The following is a 16,034-nucleotide window of genomic DNA, read 5'->3' on the forward strand; positions in this document are numbered from 1 at the left end:
ATAAATACCTAAATTGGGTCAAGTATATATAAAGTATTGTATGTATATATCTTAGAACTGCACGACCCAGGGTTTTTCGCCCTCCCGTCGCTCCACCTGTGCCATTGTGACGAACCCATCACCGCAAGCCAGTCGCACTCGCTCGGGCGTTGCCGGCGAATCAATCCTTACGGGCTCGGTGACTCCCGCGTCTTTCCGTGCAGATTTCACCGCATCCCGAATAGCAAAGTACACTCCTGAGCCCAAGAAGAGGGGTGGCTCACCAACCCCTTTGCTCGACGCTATGGTCTTCAGGTGCTTGTACTCGACCCCCTTCAAGATGCTAACGCGGAAATCGCGCGGGATGTCTCTAAATCCAGGCAGTTTGTAGTTGCCCGGCCCGCGCGTGAACAGGCGACCATCGGGGAAGAAGAGGGTCTCCTCCATGGTGCACCACCCCGCACCCTGCACAAATGCCCCTTCCACTTGCCCCATATCAATGGCGCGGTTCAAGCTCCTTCCAACGTCCATTACAATATCCGCCCGGACGGTGACGTGCTCACCCGTTGCGACATCCACCTCCACCTCGACGCAGGCCGCCCCGAGGGTAAAGTAGTAGTAGAGCATGCCGCTGTTAGTTTGCCAGTCATAGCCGATGTCCGGGGTGGCATAGAAGCCTTGAGCACTTAGGTTGACACGGTCCATGTAGGCCGCATGGGCCAATTCCTTCAGGGTCGCATTGGGCATTTTCTCGCGATAGGGGGCAAGGCGCCGCTTGAGCTGCTCACACGCATCTTTCACCGCCATTCCGTTCAGATCGCTCGATGCACTAGCAGCGGTTGGGCTTGTGTTCGCCACCGTGTTGGTGGCCGTCTCCATAATATGCACGGCGGACACGGGTATATCCAGCACCGCGGCACACACCTGAATCATCTTGGTGTGCAGGCCCTGGCCCATTTCCGTTCCACCATGCGAAAGAAGCACCGACCCATCGTTGTAGATGTGGACGAGCGCGCCCGCCTGATTCATGTGCAGAGCCGTAAAGGAGATGCCGAACTTGGTCGGGATGAGAGAGAGGCCCCGTTTCTTCCATCTCGAGGTCGCGTTGAACTCGTCGACCTCTCGTCGCCGTCTCTCGTACTCACTTGAGGCCTTCAGCTGACGCCAAATCTCAGGTATATGCCAGTCCTTCAGCTCTTGGTTGAAGTGGGTATATTGGCCCTCGCGATACATGTTGATTTCCTTGAATTGCACCAAGTCCATTCCAAGTCGATCCGCCACCTCGTGCATCCACGCCTCACAAATAAACATACCCTGTGGCCCTCCGAACCCTCGGAAAGCGGTGTTCGAGTGTATGTTGGTGCGGCAGACGCGGCCTTGCACTCTCACGTGTGGGATGAAATAGCAGTTGTCGCTGTGGGACATGGCCCGCTCCATCACTGCGTGCGAGAGATCGCAGGACCACCCGCCATTGTTGTACAACTGTGCGACAAAATGAGTGAGCTCTTTCATTGCCATACATATCAGGAGCCCGAATCGTATTTTAATTTACCTTGAGATCGAGCGCAAGGACTTTTCCTTCCGATGACACGCCGACTTTCCACTTCCCCAAAAATGGATGCCTTTGGCCGCTCACCAACATATCTTCGTCGCGATCGAGCATGCATCTTACGGGCCGCTTCGAATGATGCGCACCAATCGCTAGTGCGGCGGTCAAAGGAATGCTCCGCGTCTCCTTCCCTCCAAACCCTCCGCCGAGGCGCCTGACCTTACAGACAACCTTATGGGCAGCAATGCCGAGCGCCGAGGCAATCACCATTTGGGTTTCGGTGGCGTTTTGTGTAGACGCGTGGATTTCCATCTCATTGTCCTCGCCCTTGGGAATGACAATGGATGCCTGTGTCTCCAAATAAAAGTGCTCCTGGCCACCAATATGCAGCTCACCCTCAAACACATGGGCCGCTTGGGCAAAGCCCTCGTCGATATCGCCCCGGTTGATGGTGCGGTTGAAGGGATAAAAGCTGTTGGCCTCGATTGCCTCCTCGATCGTGACCACGTGAGGCAATACTTCATACTCGACTTTGACTTTTCGGGCGGCTCTCTGAGCGATTGTCTGGTTCTCAGCAAGGATCACACCGATCGATTGGCCCACACAATGGACCTCCTTGCTCGCAAAGATCTCTTCGTCAGGTGTCGGATGTCCCCAGCCGTTGATACCGGGAATATCGTCTGCACCATAGTACGCAACCACGCCCTCCATCTCCAACGCTTCGCTGGGATCCACACTAAGTATTTTGGCGTGCGCCTTTTCTGACATCACCAGAGCCCCATAGAGCTCTCCCACTTGCTTGGGTATATCGTCGATATAAATTGCCTCTCCCGTCACTTGTTTCATAGCCGCGACGTGGGGAATGGGTTGACCCAGAACGCCTGTGTTTTGGCTCATATCGCCAATGTCGGTTTTGCTGCTGGAGACCTCGCGATTCAAATCCTGTAACATGCTTGTATCAACGAGCGATTCGTGACCGAGCTTGTAGGCAACGTCATTCCAGAAACGGAAGAAGAAGCTGTACGCGAGTGCGGCACGATAGGTCGGCATGCCTCCAGGCGAGGAGAAGTTGAGAGGCATATCCTAGCCAGCATAAAGTAGTTTAGTTTTTAGAGTTTCAATATCATGTTTTTTTTTTTTCGCTTGCGTTTATACCTGACTCAGGAGCCCGCATATTTCCTCAGTGAGAGGTTTGATCTCGCTCCAATCCTTTCCAATCAGCATTTTAGATGCTGCTTTGGCTGTAATGGTTGTAGGGCCCATCCCTCCAAAAGCTAGGCAGCACTCTCGGACCTTTCCGTCAACCACCCATGCACGCATTCCGGCATTGACAATGGCAATATCGTCGTCTTTCCGCTTTGCTTGTTTGTAAGCACGTACAAATTCACCGCTCCGAGTATAGGGCACAAACACATTGGTGAGGATTTCTCCCGGGTTGAGCGCGGTCCTTCTGTATCCCTTGAAGAATTCTGTGAGGGACAGAGTGCGTTCAACCGGCACATCTGAATCTGGACTGGAGGAGACACATGTTACCACACTGCCCGTTGCAACAAAGACGGGATTCAGATCCGAGATGGGGGATGCGGTGGCGATGTTTCCTGCAGGCGTGGCTACGTTACGAATCTGATGGCCTGCAAACCAGCGTAGATTCTCCAGCAATGCACTGAATCCCTCCGTTTTTTCACGCGGGCATTCTTTGATGGCCTCCTCCAGTGCAATCTGAAATCTCGCCAGCGTCACATTAGCACCCACTCGCAGCCCATCCTCCCCTAGCTCCACATGCCTCAGCTCCGGGATGTCTCCAGCGTAGATCTGTACCGGGTATTCTACGTGCTTAAACTTGGTTTCCACTCCGACCTCCGTGTTACCAGCGACGATTTTAGCAGTTGGATATTCTCGTTTAAGCGAAACCAGCTCTGCTACGGTGACCGGGCGGAACCACTGTGTTAATCGGCCCTTGAACGACTGAAGGGCTGGGTTGTATTTGACTAAGGCCGGCGGGAATATAAGCTCTTGTGTAGAGTCATATTTCCTAAACTCAATCTATCGAATTATATTGTCATACATTGTGTTAGTGGGCAAAGTTTAGGTTCAAAGCTTAGATAATTACCTTTGGAAAATTGGATATATCGCGTAGCCCGTTGACATCATCCTCTAGACAACAGCCTCCCGAGGAGCCATTCAATCGACAGCAGCCTTTAGCGGTGCTCGGCTTGCTGCACTCACTTCCATTGATCCCCTAAATCCATGGCCAACTATGGAGTTCAATAATATCACGCATGCCAAGAGTTGTGAAATACATACCGTATTGGATTTGCAGCAACTAGCATTTTCACTGCAGTCTCCGTTACCGTTCACAATTCCACTCCGCGTTTTACAACAGCCCTGTGAAGCAAACTATTTTGCAATATTGCGAGGGGTGAATATTCGAACTTTTAAAAACCGAGATCGGGCTTTGGCCTTACTGTTCTTGCGGCCGCTAAAATTGGTCGGTATCCCGTACACCGACAGAGATTGCCATCAAATGATTCTTCAACCTCTTCTTGGGTCGGTGTGGGATTGTTACGCAAAAGGGCATAGAGCGACATGGCAATTCCAGGGGTACAAAAGCCACACTGCGAGCTTCATGAGGAAAGCGTATATATCCACGTCAATACTCAGTGGCAATGATTTAAGCATAAAAGTAAAGTATCTACCCATGTGACAGTGCTATGCGCTCCTGAACTGGATGAGGATTCTTTGAATTGCCAATACCCTCGATGGTGATGACATGCTTGCCATCCACGGAGCAGAGTGGTGCAAGACATGCGTTGACAGAGCAGTGCCTAGTTAATAAAATACATATGAATCAGAGGGAATCCTTTAGTGGCATTCAATATAGAGACTTACTTGATTGTCTTCTCCACACGGTCGTATGAGGAGACAACCACGGTGCATGCACCTATCATTTCCATATTGTTCAGACCAAATCCGCTATCGGTCACTGCAGGCGCTTACTTACCGCAACCCCCCTCTGCACATCCCAATTTTGTGCCGGTCAAACCAACCGACCTCACATATTGTAGGAGGGTGGTATCCGGGTCGGGATTTTCAAGCGTCACTGGAGTTCCATTAAGATAGAAGAAGAGTGGGGACATTAGAAACGTGTGAATGAACGCTTTGGAAGGTGGAAAAAAGAATCTGGGAAAGGGGAAAAGCAAAAGCAATAAAAGCGTTCTTTCCCTCTTTAATAACCTCGTTCCCTTAGTGTCAATTGCGGGGTGAATTCAATTTCCAAAGCCGAAAGAATTGCCGAGATAAGCCACTACCTGCTTCCCCTCATTCCTGGCCAAAGTCACAGTTTTTGTTTACGGTGAGGTGGACTGGTTTTCGCTTAGGGTTTTATTTTTTCCAGAAAGCTCCTTGCATTGCTTCACCCGAATCACAATGGCGGCCGATGATCTTGAGAAAGAGGTTTCTAAAAAGCAGATCTCCGAGGATGCTTCTTTCGCTGATCTGGTAAGTTTAGTTGGAAATTCTGTTTTCTTTCCTCGCACTACATTCCTTCAACTGACCACTCACTTCGGTGCCTCAATCCTTTTCACTCCAGGGCATCATTCCCCAGCTCTGCGAAGCCTGCGAGAAAATGAACTTTAAAAATCCCACCGATATCCAACGCGAAGCTATTCCCTGGGCCCTCGAAGGTCGCGACATTATTGGACTTGCCCAAACTGGTTCCGGTAAGACCGCTGCTTTTGCCCTCCCTATCCTGCAGAAGTTATGGGATGCACCTCAAGGTCTATTTGCCTGTGTTATGGCTCCGACGAGGTTTGTTATCTTTTGTTTCTTTTACTCTTCGGGACACTTTCTTTTTTCCGACGACAGACCATTGACTTTTGATTTACTTTTCGTACATTTCAGAGAATTGGCTTTCCAGATTTCCGAAACATTTGAATCTCTAGGATCCACCATTGGAGTGCGCTGCGCCGTCATCGTTGGAGGAATGGACATGATGTCCCAATCCATCGCCCTATCTCGCAAACCCCACATCATCGTCTGCACGCCTGGTCGCCTTGCCGATCATCTCGAGAATACCAAAGGCTTCTCGCTCCGCAACCTCAAGTTCCTTGTCATGGACGAGGCCGACCGGCTACTCGACATGGACTTTGGCCCCAAAATCGACCATATTCTAAAAGCCATCCCAAAGGAGCGCACGACCTACCTTTTTTCCGCCACGATGACCACCAAAGTTGCCAAGCTTCAGCGAACTAGTTTGACCCGCCCCGTCAAAGTGGAGGTATCGAACAAGTATTCGACGGTGGATACCCTGCTGCAATACTACTTGTTCCGTCCGCTAAAGCACAAGGACTCTTTCCTTGTCTTTCTCGTCAATGAGCTAGCCGGAAACTCGATCATCATCTTCACACGCACCTGCAGCGATACCCAGCGTATCTCGATCATGTTGCGTAACCTGGGTTTCCCGGCGATTCCTCTGCATGGGCAGCTGTCGCAGATGAAGCGACTTGGAGCCCTGAACAAGTTCAAGGCGGGCAACCGAAATATTCTTGTGGCGACCGACGTGGCCAGCAGGTAAATCCCCCGTCCCCCTCCTTGCTTGTGCATTCGGCAGTCTACGAGGTTCTATTGGATATTAACCTACACTCCTCTCTCCCGCTCTCCTCTGTAGAGGTCTTGATATTCCAACGGTGGATGTGGTGCTCAACTACGATGTCCCCGCTCACTCTAAGGACTACATTCACCGCGTAGGACGCACAGCACGCGCCGGCAGATCTGGCAAATCCATCACATTTGTGTCACAATATGATGTTGAGCTCTACCAAAGAATCGAGCAAGTCATTGGTAAGAAGCTGGATGAATATCCGGTGGATAATGAGGCCGCCATGCTGCTTCAAGAGCGTGTATCAGAGGCACAGCGCATTGCAGCCATGGAGTTGAAGGAGCAGGGTGGTGTGGGGCGAAAGAGTAAACGAGTTAGAAGCGAGGGCAACGATGATGACGACAAGGATGATGGAGAGGAGGTGATGAGAAGTGGGAGATCCAGTGGCAAGCCCAAGGGGAAAAAGAGCCGGCGGTGATACGACACTGAGTAATTATATATAAACATGTAAAATATAATAAACATTCATCATCCAATTCATCATTCACCGGCGATGGCCTGGACGCTGCTCTGGAAAATAAACTCCAGTCCCGAGTAGCTAAAATTGGATCGATCTATTCTCGGCAGCCTGCGGCCCTCAACCCATTTGGGTTAGGCGTTTTCAGAGCGGGCAGAGGAGGAAGTCAACCTAAGCAAATCAAGCTTGTCCGGCTCGAGGCTGACTAAACCTGTGCAGGAGGCATCCGAGGGCCGTCAAGCACGAGGAGAAGCGGCTCGATCTTTGTCAGGGTCAGACTGGGCCGTGTGCGCATCAGCTTCGCAGCCGGCTTGGTCGGCCTGAACTGCATCCGCGCACCCTGCGGCCCAGCCCTACTGCGTGCTAGGAAGCATCGCAGAGCGACTAGGTTAGGGCTTTGTGCCTGGCAGATTTTTAAATTAAGCTTGTCTCAATACCTGAAACGACGCGTGAGCATCGGCTTATTTGGCAAAACGAGTGTTACAATATAAGCCAAATAAAATATAAATTAGTTGATCCAGTTTCACAGTTCCTCTCAGGACACTTGATCGTCCAATTCTCCATCCATCCCATTGGATTTTCTCTCCCTTTCCCAATCTTCTTGCAATCTCACCAAGCCGCTGCATCATGTCTACTGCCGACGCGGAACAGCTCTTCGAAGTGCCCGCGCGCCTCCTCGATCGCACACAATGCCCAACCCCACACGTCGATTCGATTGAGAAGTACAGCCAACTTTATCGCGAGAGTCTTGAGAAACCAGAGCAGTTCTGGTCCAGGGTAAATACACTTTAATATGCGTGAAAGGAGAAGAAGCATATAATCGACCCCGTCATTTTCTATTTTCCTCTCCGCCTCCCCACGCTAGATGGCTACCGAAATATTGACGTGGAGCAAGCCTTTCAAGACGATCGTGTCAGGAGGCTTTGACCATGGGGATGTCGCGTGGTTTCAGGAGGGGGAACTGAATGTCGCCTACAACTGTGTTGATAGGCATGCTATTGCCCACCCCAATAAGGTATTTTTTCAAGCAACATCCCTGAGTCCACTGCAACCATTTAATGTAACTGTTGCCTTGCAATAAACATTGTTAATCGAGCAGATCGCCATCATTCATGAAGCAGACGAGACAGAGAAGTCGCGCCTTGTGACTTATAGCGAACTTTTCCGCGAAGTATGTCGCGTTGCAAACCTGCTCAAATCGCTCGGCCTGAAGAAGGGCGATACCGTTGCTATCTATATGCCGATGATCCCCGAGGCAGTCTTTGCGTTCCTTGCGTGCGCTCGCATTGGCCTGGTCCACTCCGTCGTGTTTGCCGGGTTTTCGGCCGAGTCTCTGCGGGAACGTGTTGTCGACGCCGGCTCCAGGGTCATCATCACGGCGGATCAAGGGCTGCGCGGCGGCAAGGTCATCCACACGAAGCAAATCGTGGATGAGGCATTGAGGGGGCTGGACTGCGTGGACCATGTGATCGTGTTCAAGCACACAAAAGCAGAGTCGGTCCCCTTCACCCCGGGCCGGGATTTGTGGTGGCATGAGGAGGTCAAAAAGCATCGCCCCCAGTGTCCGCCCGTCCCCATGCAGGCGGAGGACCCGCTGTATCTGCTCTACACCAGCGGATCCACCGGGAAGCCCAAAGGCGTCCTGCACACCACGGCGGGCTATCTCCTTGGCGCCGCCATGACCACAAAATACGTGTTCGACTATCACGACGGCGACATCCACGGCTGCATGGCCGATATCGGGTGGGTCACCGGCCATTCCTACATCGTCTACGGGCCGCTGTGCTTGGGCGCCACCACGGTACTGTTCGAATCGGTCCCGACCTACCCCGATGCGTCCCGATACTGGTCGGTGGTGGACAAATATCGCATCACTCAACTCTACCTCGCGCCCACGGCAATCCGTGCCCTGCGGCGGCTGGGCGACACCTGGGTCGACAAGCACGATCTCTCCTCCCTGCGCGTCATCGGAACCGTGGGAGAGCCCATCAATCCCGAGGCATGGTTGTGGTACTACCACCATGTGGGCCGTGGCAGGTGCACCGTGGTCGACACCTATTGGCAAACCGAGACGGGCTCCATCGTGATCACGCCGCTGCCAGGCTGTACCCGGATGAAGCCCGGCTCGGCCACACTCCCCTTCTTTGGGATCGAGCCCGTGATCCTCGACCCCCATACTGGCCACGAGCTCACCGACCAATGCGCTACGGGCGTGCTGTGCATCAGGCGGCCCTGGCCGTCGATGGCCCGTACCGTGTACAATGACCACGAGCGCTACCTGAAGACCTACCTGCACGTTTACCCGGGCTACTACTTCTCGGGAGACGGCGCGTCCCGTGATGAGGATGGCTACTACTGGATCCGCGGTAGAGTGGACGACGTCATTAATGTGGCCGGGCATCGCCTCTCCACGGCCGAGGTCGAGTCTGCGCTTATTCTTCATCCCGTCGTTGCTGAGGCCGCTGTGGTGGGAGCTCCCGACGACGTCACGGGCCAATCGATCCAGTGTTTTGTGACGTTGAAGAAGGAGCCTTACGCGGACGTGGACAAAGAGTTGGTTGCTCAGGTGCGCAAGTCGATTGGGCCCATTGCCACCCCCAAGCGCATTTTCATCGTAAACGACCTGCCCAAGACGCGCTCGGGCAAGATCATGCGCCGCATTCTCCGTAAAATCACCGCGGGCGAGGGAGATCAGTTGGGCGACGTGTCAACCCTGGCTGACCCGCAGGTTGTAGAGCACATTAAGCAAACCGTCCTTACTAAGAAGTAGGCTGCGTACTGTGTATCTTATTCATACCACTGCAAGCGGGTGGGCACGCGGCCTCCTCTCTAGTTAAAAATGTGTATGTTTTGCTTTCTATATTCCATAATACGAGGTATAAGTTTTCACGACGCCCACTTTCTATGTGCCCCCTTTCCATAAGAGAATCTTGGGGGCTATATCCGTCGAGCTGGCTCTCGATTTTACATTTTGGGCTCTGAATATTTTCAATTTCATAGAGTCAAAAGGGAGTCTCCATTTAGCAAGTTCATTAGATGACCCATGCTCTTTCGGAAAAGGCGTGTGCCACACTCATTACAAAGCTCCAGCTCCTCCAGCTAGTCCCCGAGCTTATTCCAACGCTGGACAGGACTGGATTCTTAACTGCATCCAAGCTCGACCTTGAGATTCTCGAAATAGTTCAAAATCAAAGTGATTATTTTGTTTCATTGCCCTCCCCCCCCTTTTATTTGTTGAAGAGTCTTAATGTATGTTCAATGCTATATTTTATAATCGCAGAGCGGATTAATTTGCATGATTTACCATCACTGCTGAACATCGAGCTCGCTTGTATCGAAAAGCGCATCAAAGAACTTGCCTTGCCGAACAGGTGGCGACTGATTCGCGGAGACTTAATTACCAGGTAGGCTGCCGGTGTTTTTCATGAAAGATGTCGCTTCGCTTTTGCATTGGCCATCTCAACGTGATTGCTAAATAGCGAATACTTCGATGGCTTGATATCGGCTCTGAATGCTCAGCTCCTTGAATCTGGATTTGTGTTTGTTCGAGATATATGTCTTGTGCACCATCTTCCCGTCGATATCGTGCTCTCAATACTGGAGGAGCGCGGAAATGAGATAGATGGACAACTGGAGGAAAAAGAGGTAGTATGCACGAATGAGTACTTGGCACGAAGGATGGATACTTTACGGGAGACGGTGGGCGCGTTGAAAAAGTACATATCTCCACATCCATCTAGACATAGCTCAGCTTTGCTAAGATAGGAGCCACTTTTATCCCTCTTTAGGCCTACACTTCTCGCATCAATGCATCTGGATCCTCCCGTCCCAACACGCTCCCTCCAACAGATGGTTGAGTCGCTCTTAAAAAAAGGAGAGATACAGGGAGCTTTGAAGCGGCGCAAGGACGGTATCCTGTATACCCCCTCCTTCTACATCGAGTCACAGATGGCTACCATTGGCGAAATGCTTGCGCAGAACGGATATGTGGACAAAGCGAATCTGAGCTTGCAAGGAGCCGATATGAAATTTCTCCAAGAGCATTTCCCTGAGGTGGTCTTGGTCGGCGAGTGTGGGGTAAGCGCAAAGTTTTTGACGCAAGTGGAAGGGCTGATAGAGGCGGAGATGGAAAGTGGCTCCTACATTGACCTACTGGTAAAGATTTTAAACGATCTTCGACAACTGATGAGGCCAAATGGCTGACATTATTTTTGAGCACATAGAGCGTTGTTCCTCCAGTCATTCCAGAGAGCGAGATCCCCGCCCTTCTCTCGCACATCCCCTCGCTAGCTCGCCATGGTGAAGTACTCGGCACCTTTGTAGTATCGCAATCCATGCTTCGTGATTGTGTGCAGAGGCTGCGACCATTCCTCGAGCGCACGGTGATACATTCCAAAAGTGGCAGACGGTCAAAAGAGAAGGCGGTGGTAGAGGAGGATGGAATAGAACTGCGGGAGAGCGATGTCGCAAGAGAGCTGCAAGTAGCCCTAGGCGACTCCGTCGAAGCCAAAGTGTGCTCCTTAATAGCAAAACGGATCATGGGACAGCTGAGAAAAGAGTACTCGGCCTTGTCCCAATCCGTATTCATCTCCTCTACGGTGCCGTCGGAGGAGAAGGAGGCTAATGAGCAAAATAAGCAGAGCGAGATGAACGATGTCATCAATAGAGCCTACCATACCTTTCTACTCTGTACCCGAGCTCTCAGCCTATTTGGTAAAGTTGATCTACCCCTACCCGTTGCCAATTTGCTCAACCCTATCGCCCCCTTTAGACAATACCACGCGCACAAACCTTGAGAAACATTTATTGCGGACGCGAGCGAGCGAGCTAACGGATATCGTTTCTGCTCAGCAAAAACGATGGCATGGCGCAGAGGGTACCAAGGGAACGGATACGCTTCCACGATTGCCTCATGCCTGTCGAGATCGGATTCTCAAGCTCGCGGACGTCGCCTCGAATGGAAAGGCAAGTTTCACAGTAGCATCATTTCGCCCCTCTTCGCCTCAACTTGAATGGATCTTCTCCTAGATGGCCGCCGACTTCCTGAGCTATTTCGAAGAAGCATGCTCCCACTTCGAGGGGGTTCAACTCCGCCCGCTCGATGATGGTATTGAGCATGCCATTCTCTCTGACTACCACGCCTCATTACATTCACAGCTTCGAAACTCCACCTCTCCTGCTCTCACTCTCCACTTAACGCTTCTGCTCCTGTGCCAGACAGCGCTTCCGCACCACGGAATAGTGCACGCCTCGGGCAAGTTTGTTCCCAAACTTGTGCAGCGTATCCAACAGGAGAAGGGATTGCGGGAAGAGGACATTGCTGCTTGCGCTCAACTCCAGGCAATGATACTGGAGAGCGTCCGCAGCGGGGTTGAAAGGATAGACGAGCTCCTTGTTAAAAGGGTGAAGGAGATTGGCTTGAATTTAACGCATTCCAAATAAACAAGAGACCGATCCCGTTGCTTTCCATCTGGTTTGCAGGGGCGTTTAATAGAGATTAAAAAGATTTCTTTGGCAAAGTATTAGCGTCGCCTAGCGTTTGTAGCCTCTTTTTATTCCATTGTTCCATGGGCAATGGGGCATTCTTGATTCGGGGCATAGGAACATGCTCTATCTAAGTTTGCATGAAATTCACGGGATAATCCAATTTTATTTTTTGGCTTTATTAATTAAGCGACTATCAGAGTTGAGATGGAAACCATGACGTTGGAAACTATGGAATGCTGTTTTTAAAGATGCTTCTTGAAGAAATCAACCGTACGCTGGAATGCAATCTTCGAGGCCTCCTCGTTGTAAACCTGGGGGCGTGTCTTGTTCATGAACGCGTGGCTATGAATTGTGTCGGATGAGGTTACATGGTATTGGAAGGATAGGACACGAATGGCTTACCCGGTGCCCTCATAATAATGGAACTCGGTGGGGTGGTCCTTCAGGCTCTCCTGCAACTTCTTTGCCGTCTTGAGGTCGGAGAATCCCACATAGGTGTCGTTGACGCCAAAGTGGAACTGCACAGGGACGCGGGGCTTTGTCACGTCGACAATGCTCGAAGGGGGGATGCCATAGAACACGCTGGCGGCGGCCACTTCTGGGACTCGCACCGCCGAGGCAAGGGACATGGCCCCTCCCATGCAGAAGCCCGTGACACCGACACTTTTGACCCCCTTGGATTTGAGGTGGCGAGCAGCGGCGCCAACCTATTGAATGGACACAATGCGCATCCAAATGCAATGAGTCTGCGTGAAGCCACTCTAAATAAGCAGGGGAAGGCGCGCTTACCATCTTAATAGCATCCTCCCAATCCAGGTTGTTCATTAAATGGCCTGCTTCATCTTCCTGGGTGGCCGTTTTTCCATAGTAGAGATCGGGTGCAATGCAGAGGAAGCCCTGTTCTGAGAAACGAGTAGTGAGATCCTTGATGTGGTCGTTGAGGCCCCACCTTGAAAAAAGGGCGCGAGGTTAATGGGGGAGGTGACCATGGTCAATTAATATCGGGGGGTCTGAATAAATACCATTCTTGAATGACAATCAAGCCTCGTTGGCTATTTTCCTCGCCCACCAGGAATCCATGGAAATTTTCGAATTGAATCATAGCCATGTTGAAGAGTTTGTGAATTAATTTATCTCGAGAATTGTTCCGACCGATAAAATAAGAGAAAAAAAAAAATAAGATATAAAATTGTTTCGACTGACACGAACAAAAATCTCACGCGAAAGTGGCCTCGCTTGGGCCCTCGAAGTCACAAGAATGGAAAGCCAAGCCCTTGGTGCATAAATAATTTATTGACAAGGAATCCGTCCCCCAACATCGCAACAAAAGTGTCTGAAAAGGGACGGGGAAGGGGAGAGGGCCGAGCTCAAGCAACATACATACTCTTCCTTCGATTCCCCGGAACCGTGGTCATCTCCTCCTCGGCCGCCTTCTGTTTTTCGGCCACGGCAACCTTATCAACGGCTCTCCAGAGACTCTCCTCGTCCTCCTCGGCCAAGGCCAGGAGTAAAAAGATGAGCCGGTAACATTGCAACGTGAGCGCGTACATGATCCCGAGGCCCTCAGGCACCAATCTTCCGCCGTCATCAATGAGAATGATGAAGAGCGGGTCGCGCCTCTGCGCATCAATTTTGTCCAGCTCTTGCTGCCAACCGTGTACGGTGTAGAGGTCCGGGGGGGTGGGCGCCGCGTAGGCCTGTTCGAGACGTGCTCGCATGTCGAGTAGCTGCGTACACAGCGTGCGGGAGGGGCCGATGACGTCGAAAGGAGCCCCAAGCTCCACGAGGTTTCTCATGTTATTGTCCAAAAGCTCGACCACAACATGTTGCCCTCGCAAGGGCACATTGTTTTCGTCAACAAACGAGCCGTCTCGACGACGTTTAGCGTTGATTGCATCCAGCCGGGACTGGGTTTGGTTGAGCTCCTTGAGCTTGATTCGTGATGCTATTAAGTGGAGGAGGGAGAAAAGGAAAGGATGGGGAGAAGTGCATCTTGCACGTAAGCATTCTCATCCAAAATACGCCATCGCAAATCTGTTAGACCCACGTTCTAGCTTCATTTCATCCAGAAATCGCCGAATCTCAATCAACTCGTTGTGGTCCACTAGCAGCTGCGGGTGGATTTGGCCGCTCTTCTCGTACACCAACATCCAAACCTTTCGATAGCACTCATGGAGTTTTGCGCGCACAATCGCCAGGTCCGGCGGAGGATTGTTGGCCCTCCTTCGGGGCTGCCGCGGAAGCATGGATGAAGAAGAGCTGAACGTAGCGACCGTCTCGATGCATCGCTCTAGGCTGTCCGCCACGGTGTCGAGCGTATTAAGGAGGGGGCTGACTTCTTCTTCATGAAAAGTATCTATTCAAACAAGAGGCTCCAGCTTATCATTCTGACCCATGGTCGAGATGAAAGAATTAATCACCCAATGCCATTAACTCCACGGCCTTGTTCTCAACACTTATTAGTTCTCGCTAATGCATGGAAGAAAAGCCTCGTTAATCAAGAGTCAGCCATTGCAGAACACAAGGCAATGCTCACGTAGATAATCCCCAAATCAGAACTCGCAAACATCATCCCCACCACTTCGTCCATTCGTGCATCAACTTCTCTTCGCCCCGCTTCACAGCATTCACGGGATGTTTGTCCCATACGCGCATTATTGAGCTGATACGCGATGCATGCCAGGTGGCCCGCGAGGCGGTGAGTGTTGCGTGGGATAAAATTGTCGGCGTCATTTTGGTGATTTATCCGCTGTTGAACTAAGTGAGAAAAAAGAGGAGATTAATTAAAGTCCCCTTCTGTGGGGTTGCAAAAAAAAAAAAATCTAAGAGCCACACGTTTGGAAATGAGCTTGGTCAGAGATGCGGCGGTTGTCCGTTCCACCACCTCTAGCCAGTTGATCGCGGCTTGACTTGCATCGGCCATTGTTCATGGATCTCTAAGAGGAATAGTAGCAGTAGCTTGAAGGGAGGATTAGATCGAAAGTTTAATGGGCCAGAGAACAAAAAGGGCGGCAACAGCTCCTTCACAATCCGTGACTTGCTCTCACGAGGGAAGATTCGAATGCCCAATGGGAGGCCATTGGCAACAATTTTTGGGCCACTTTCCCCTTGGATCAGGAAACCGATCGGCAGCACAGGGTTGCCCATATTAAGAGAGGCCCATTTCATTTAGAGGCCGCTTCGTTTTCTAATCGGAACCCGGCCCACATCGGGTGCCCCTTCTCTGCCGGCTACGGATTCCTGGGCCGTGCTCTCTCCGAGGGCCTCCTCCTCTAAGATCAGCGGAGTAGACATCCTTATCAGCGCCTAGACTGAGAGCATGTAGCATGGAAATGCGGTAAACGGCCGGTCCATTAAGGAGCCTAGGCGCCAATTATATTGCCATTAATTAATTTCCGATGAAAGCTCTTCTAAATTCTCTAAAGCAGCAAAAGAAGCCATTTCAATTCGGGCTATATAGGATGCTGGCTTTCTAGAAGCGTCAGCAATAGGCGATTGAAGAGGATTTCTCCTCATGCTGCGCTAATCATGGTAGACTTTTGCGATACAATTGAGATTAGAATCCACTAGAGTGCGTTAGCCTAAGCCATCCTTTCACGACATTTCTGGATAAATCGCTGCAAGCTTCGTTCCAAGATAAAAATGCTACTAAATAACCTAATGTCCTCATTTACCTTTGGATGGATCCAACAAGTTGGCTTGACTTAACTTCTGGATCGATCTCCAAGATAAAAGAGATTTTATGGATCATAGTGAGGGCCTAAACCCTTCTATAAAAGCCGATGTGTGTTTATCCTTCATGCATTTATGCCTGTTGCTTTTGTTTTTGTGATGGGGCTCTCTTCCGAATTTCTGCTATAATGATGACAATTAAAATTGAAAATTACTGGCTAATATCGTGGCTA

The 16,034-nt window shown here is 51.0% G+C and overlaps 6 protein-coding genes across 6 annotated transcripts; 3 read left to right on the forward strand and 3 right to left on the reverse strand.

Moving 5' to 3' along the window:
* Nucleotides 1–51: 51 nt before the first annotated feature.
* VTP21DRAFT_26 (uncharacterized protein) lies at nt 52–4,665 on the reverse strand (the record flags this gene model as incomplete). The annotated part of the gene is made up of 9 exons (XM_069392809.1): nt 52–1,461; nt 1,532–2,611; nt 2,684–3,571; nt 3,639–3,767; nt 3,833–3,925; nt 3,994–4,150; nt 4,225–4,353; nt 4,418–4,469; nt 4,530–4,665. The coding sequence occupies 9 exons, from the start codon at nt 4,663–4,665 to the stop codon at nt 52–54; spliced, it is 4,074 nt and encodes a 1,357-aa protein (XP_069256405.1).
* A 289-nt stretch (nt 4,666–4,954) lies between these two features.
* On the forward strand, nt 4,955–6,603 carry VTP21DRAFT_27 (uncharacterized protein; the record flags this gene model as incomplete). The annotated part of the gene is made up of 4 exons (XM_069392920.1): nt 4,955–5,026; nt 5,118–5,335; nt 5,429–6,097; nt 6,195–6,603. 4 exons carry the CDS (start codon nt 4,955–4,957, stop codon nt 6,601–6,603), a joined length of 1,368 nt encoding a protein of 455 aa, XP_069256406.1.
* A 666-nt stretch (nt 6,604–7,269) lies between these two features.
* VTP21DRAFT_28 (uncharacterized protein) lies at nt 7,270–9,412 on the forward strand (the record flags this gene model as incomplete). The annotated part of the gene is made up of 3 exons (XM_069393031.1): nt 7,270–7,419; nt 7,508–7,657; nt 7,742–9,412. 3 exons carry the CDS (start codon nt 7,270–7,272, stop codon nt 9,410–9,412), a joined length of 1,971 nt encoding a protein of 656 aa, XP_069256407.1.
* Nucleotides 9,413–9,678: 266 nt separating this feature from the next.
* VTP21DRAFT_29 (uncharacterized protein) lies at nt 9,679–12,084 on the forward strand (the record flags this gene model as incomplete). Its single annotated transcript, XM_069393142.1, has 7 exons — nt 9,679–9,835; nt 9,923–10,046; nt 10,122–10,358; nt 10,431–10,797; nt 10,866–11,355; nt 11,414–11,607; nt 11,671–12,084. 7 exons carry the CDS (start codon nt 9,679–9,681, stop codon nt 12,082–12,084), a joined length of 1,983 nt encoding a protein of 660 aa, XP_069256408.1.
* Nucleotides 12,085–12,371: 287 nt separating this feature from the next.
* VTP21DRAFT_30 (uncharacterized protein) lies at nt 12,372–13,237 on the reverse strand (the record flags this gene model as incomplete). Its single annotated transcript, XM_069393254.1, has 4 exons — nt 12,372–12,471; nt 12,532–12,836; nt 12,919–13,078; nt 13,152–13,237. The coding sequence occupies 4 exons, from the start codon at nt 13,235–13,237 to the stop codon at nt 12,372–12,374; spliced, it is 651 nt and encodes a 216-aa protein (XP_069256409.1).
* A 259-nt stretch (nt 13,238–13,496) lies between these two features.
* On the reverse strand, nt 13,497–15,052 carry VTP21DRAFT_31 (uncharacterized protein; the record flags this gene model as incomplete). The annotated part of the gene is made up of 5 exons (XM_069393365.1): nt 13,497–14,074; nt 14,177–14,485; nt 14,550–14,598; nt 14,666–14,886; nt 14,965–15,052. 5 exons carry the CDS (start codon nt 15,050–15,052, stop codon nt 13,497–13,499), a joined length of 1,245 nt encoding a protein of 414 aa, XP_069256410.1.
* Between the last annotated feature and the right edge of the window lie 982 nt (nt 15,053–16,034).

Source organism: Calcarisporiella thermophila (assembly GCF_041956535.1).
Source record: "Calcarisporiella thermophila strain CBS 279.70 unplaced genomic scaffold VTP21scaffold_1, whole genome shotgun sequence".
Lineage (NCBI taxonomy): Eukaryota > Fungi > Calcarisporiellomycota > Calcarisporiellomycetes > Calcarisporiellales > Calcarisporiellaceae > Calcarisporiella > Calcarisporiella thermophila.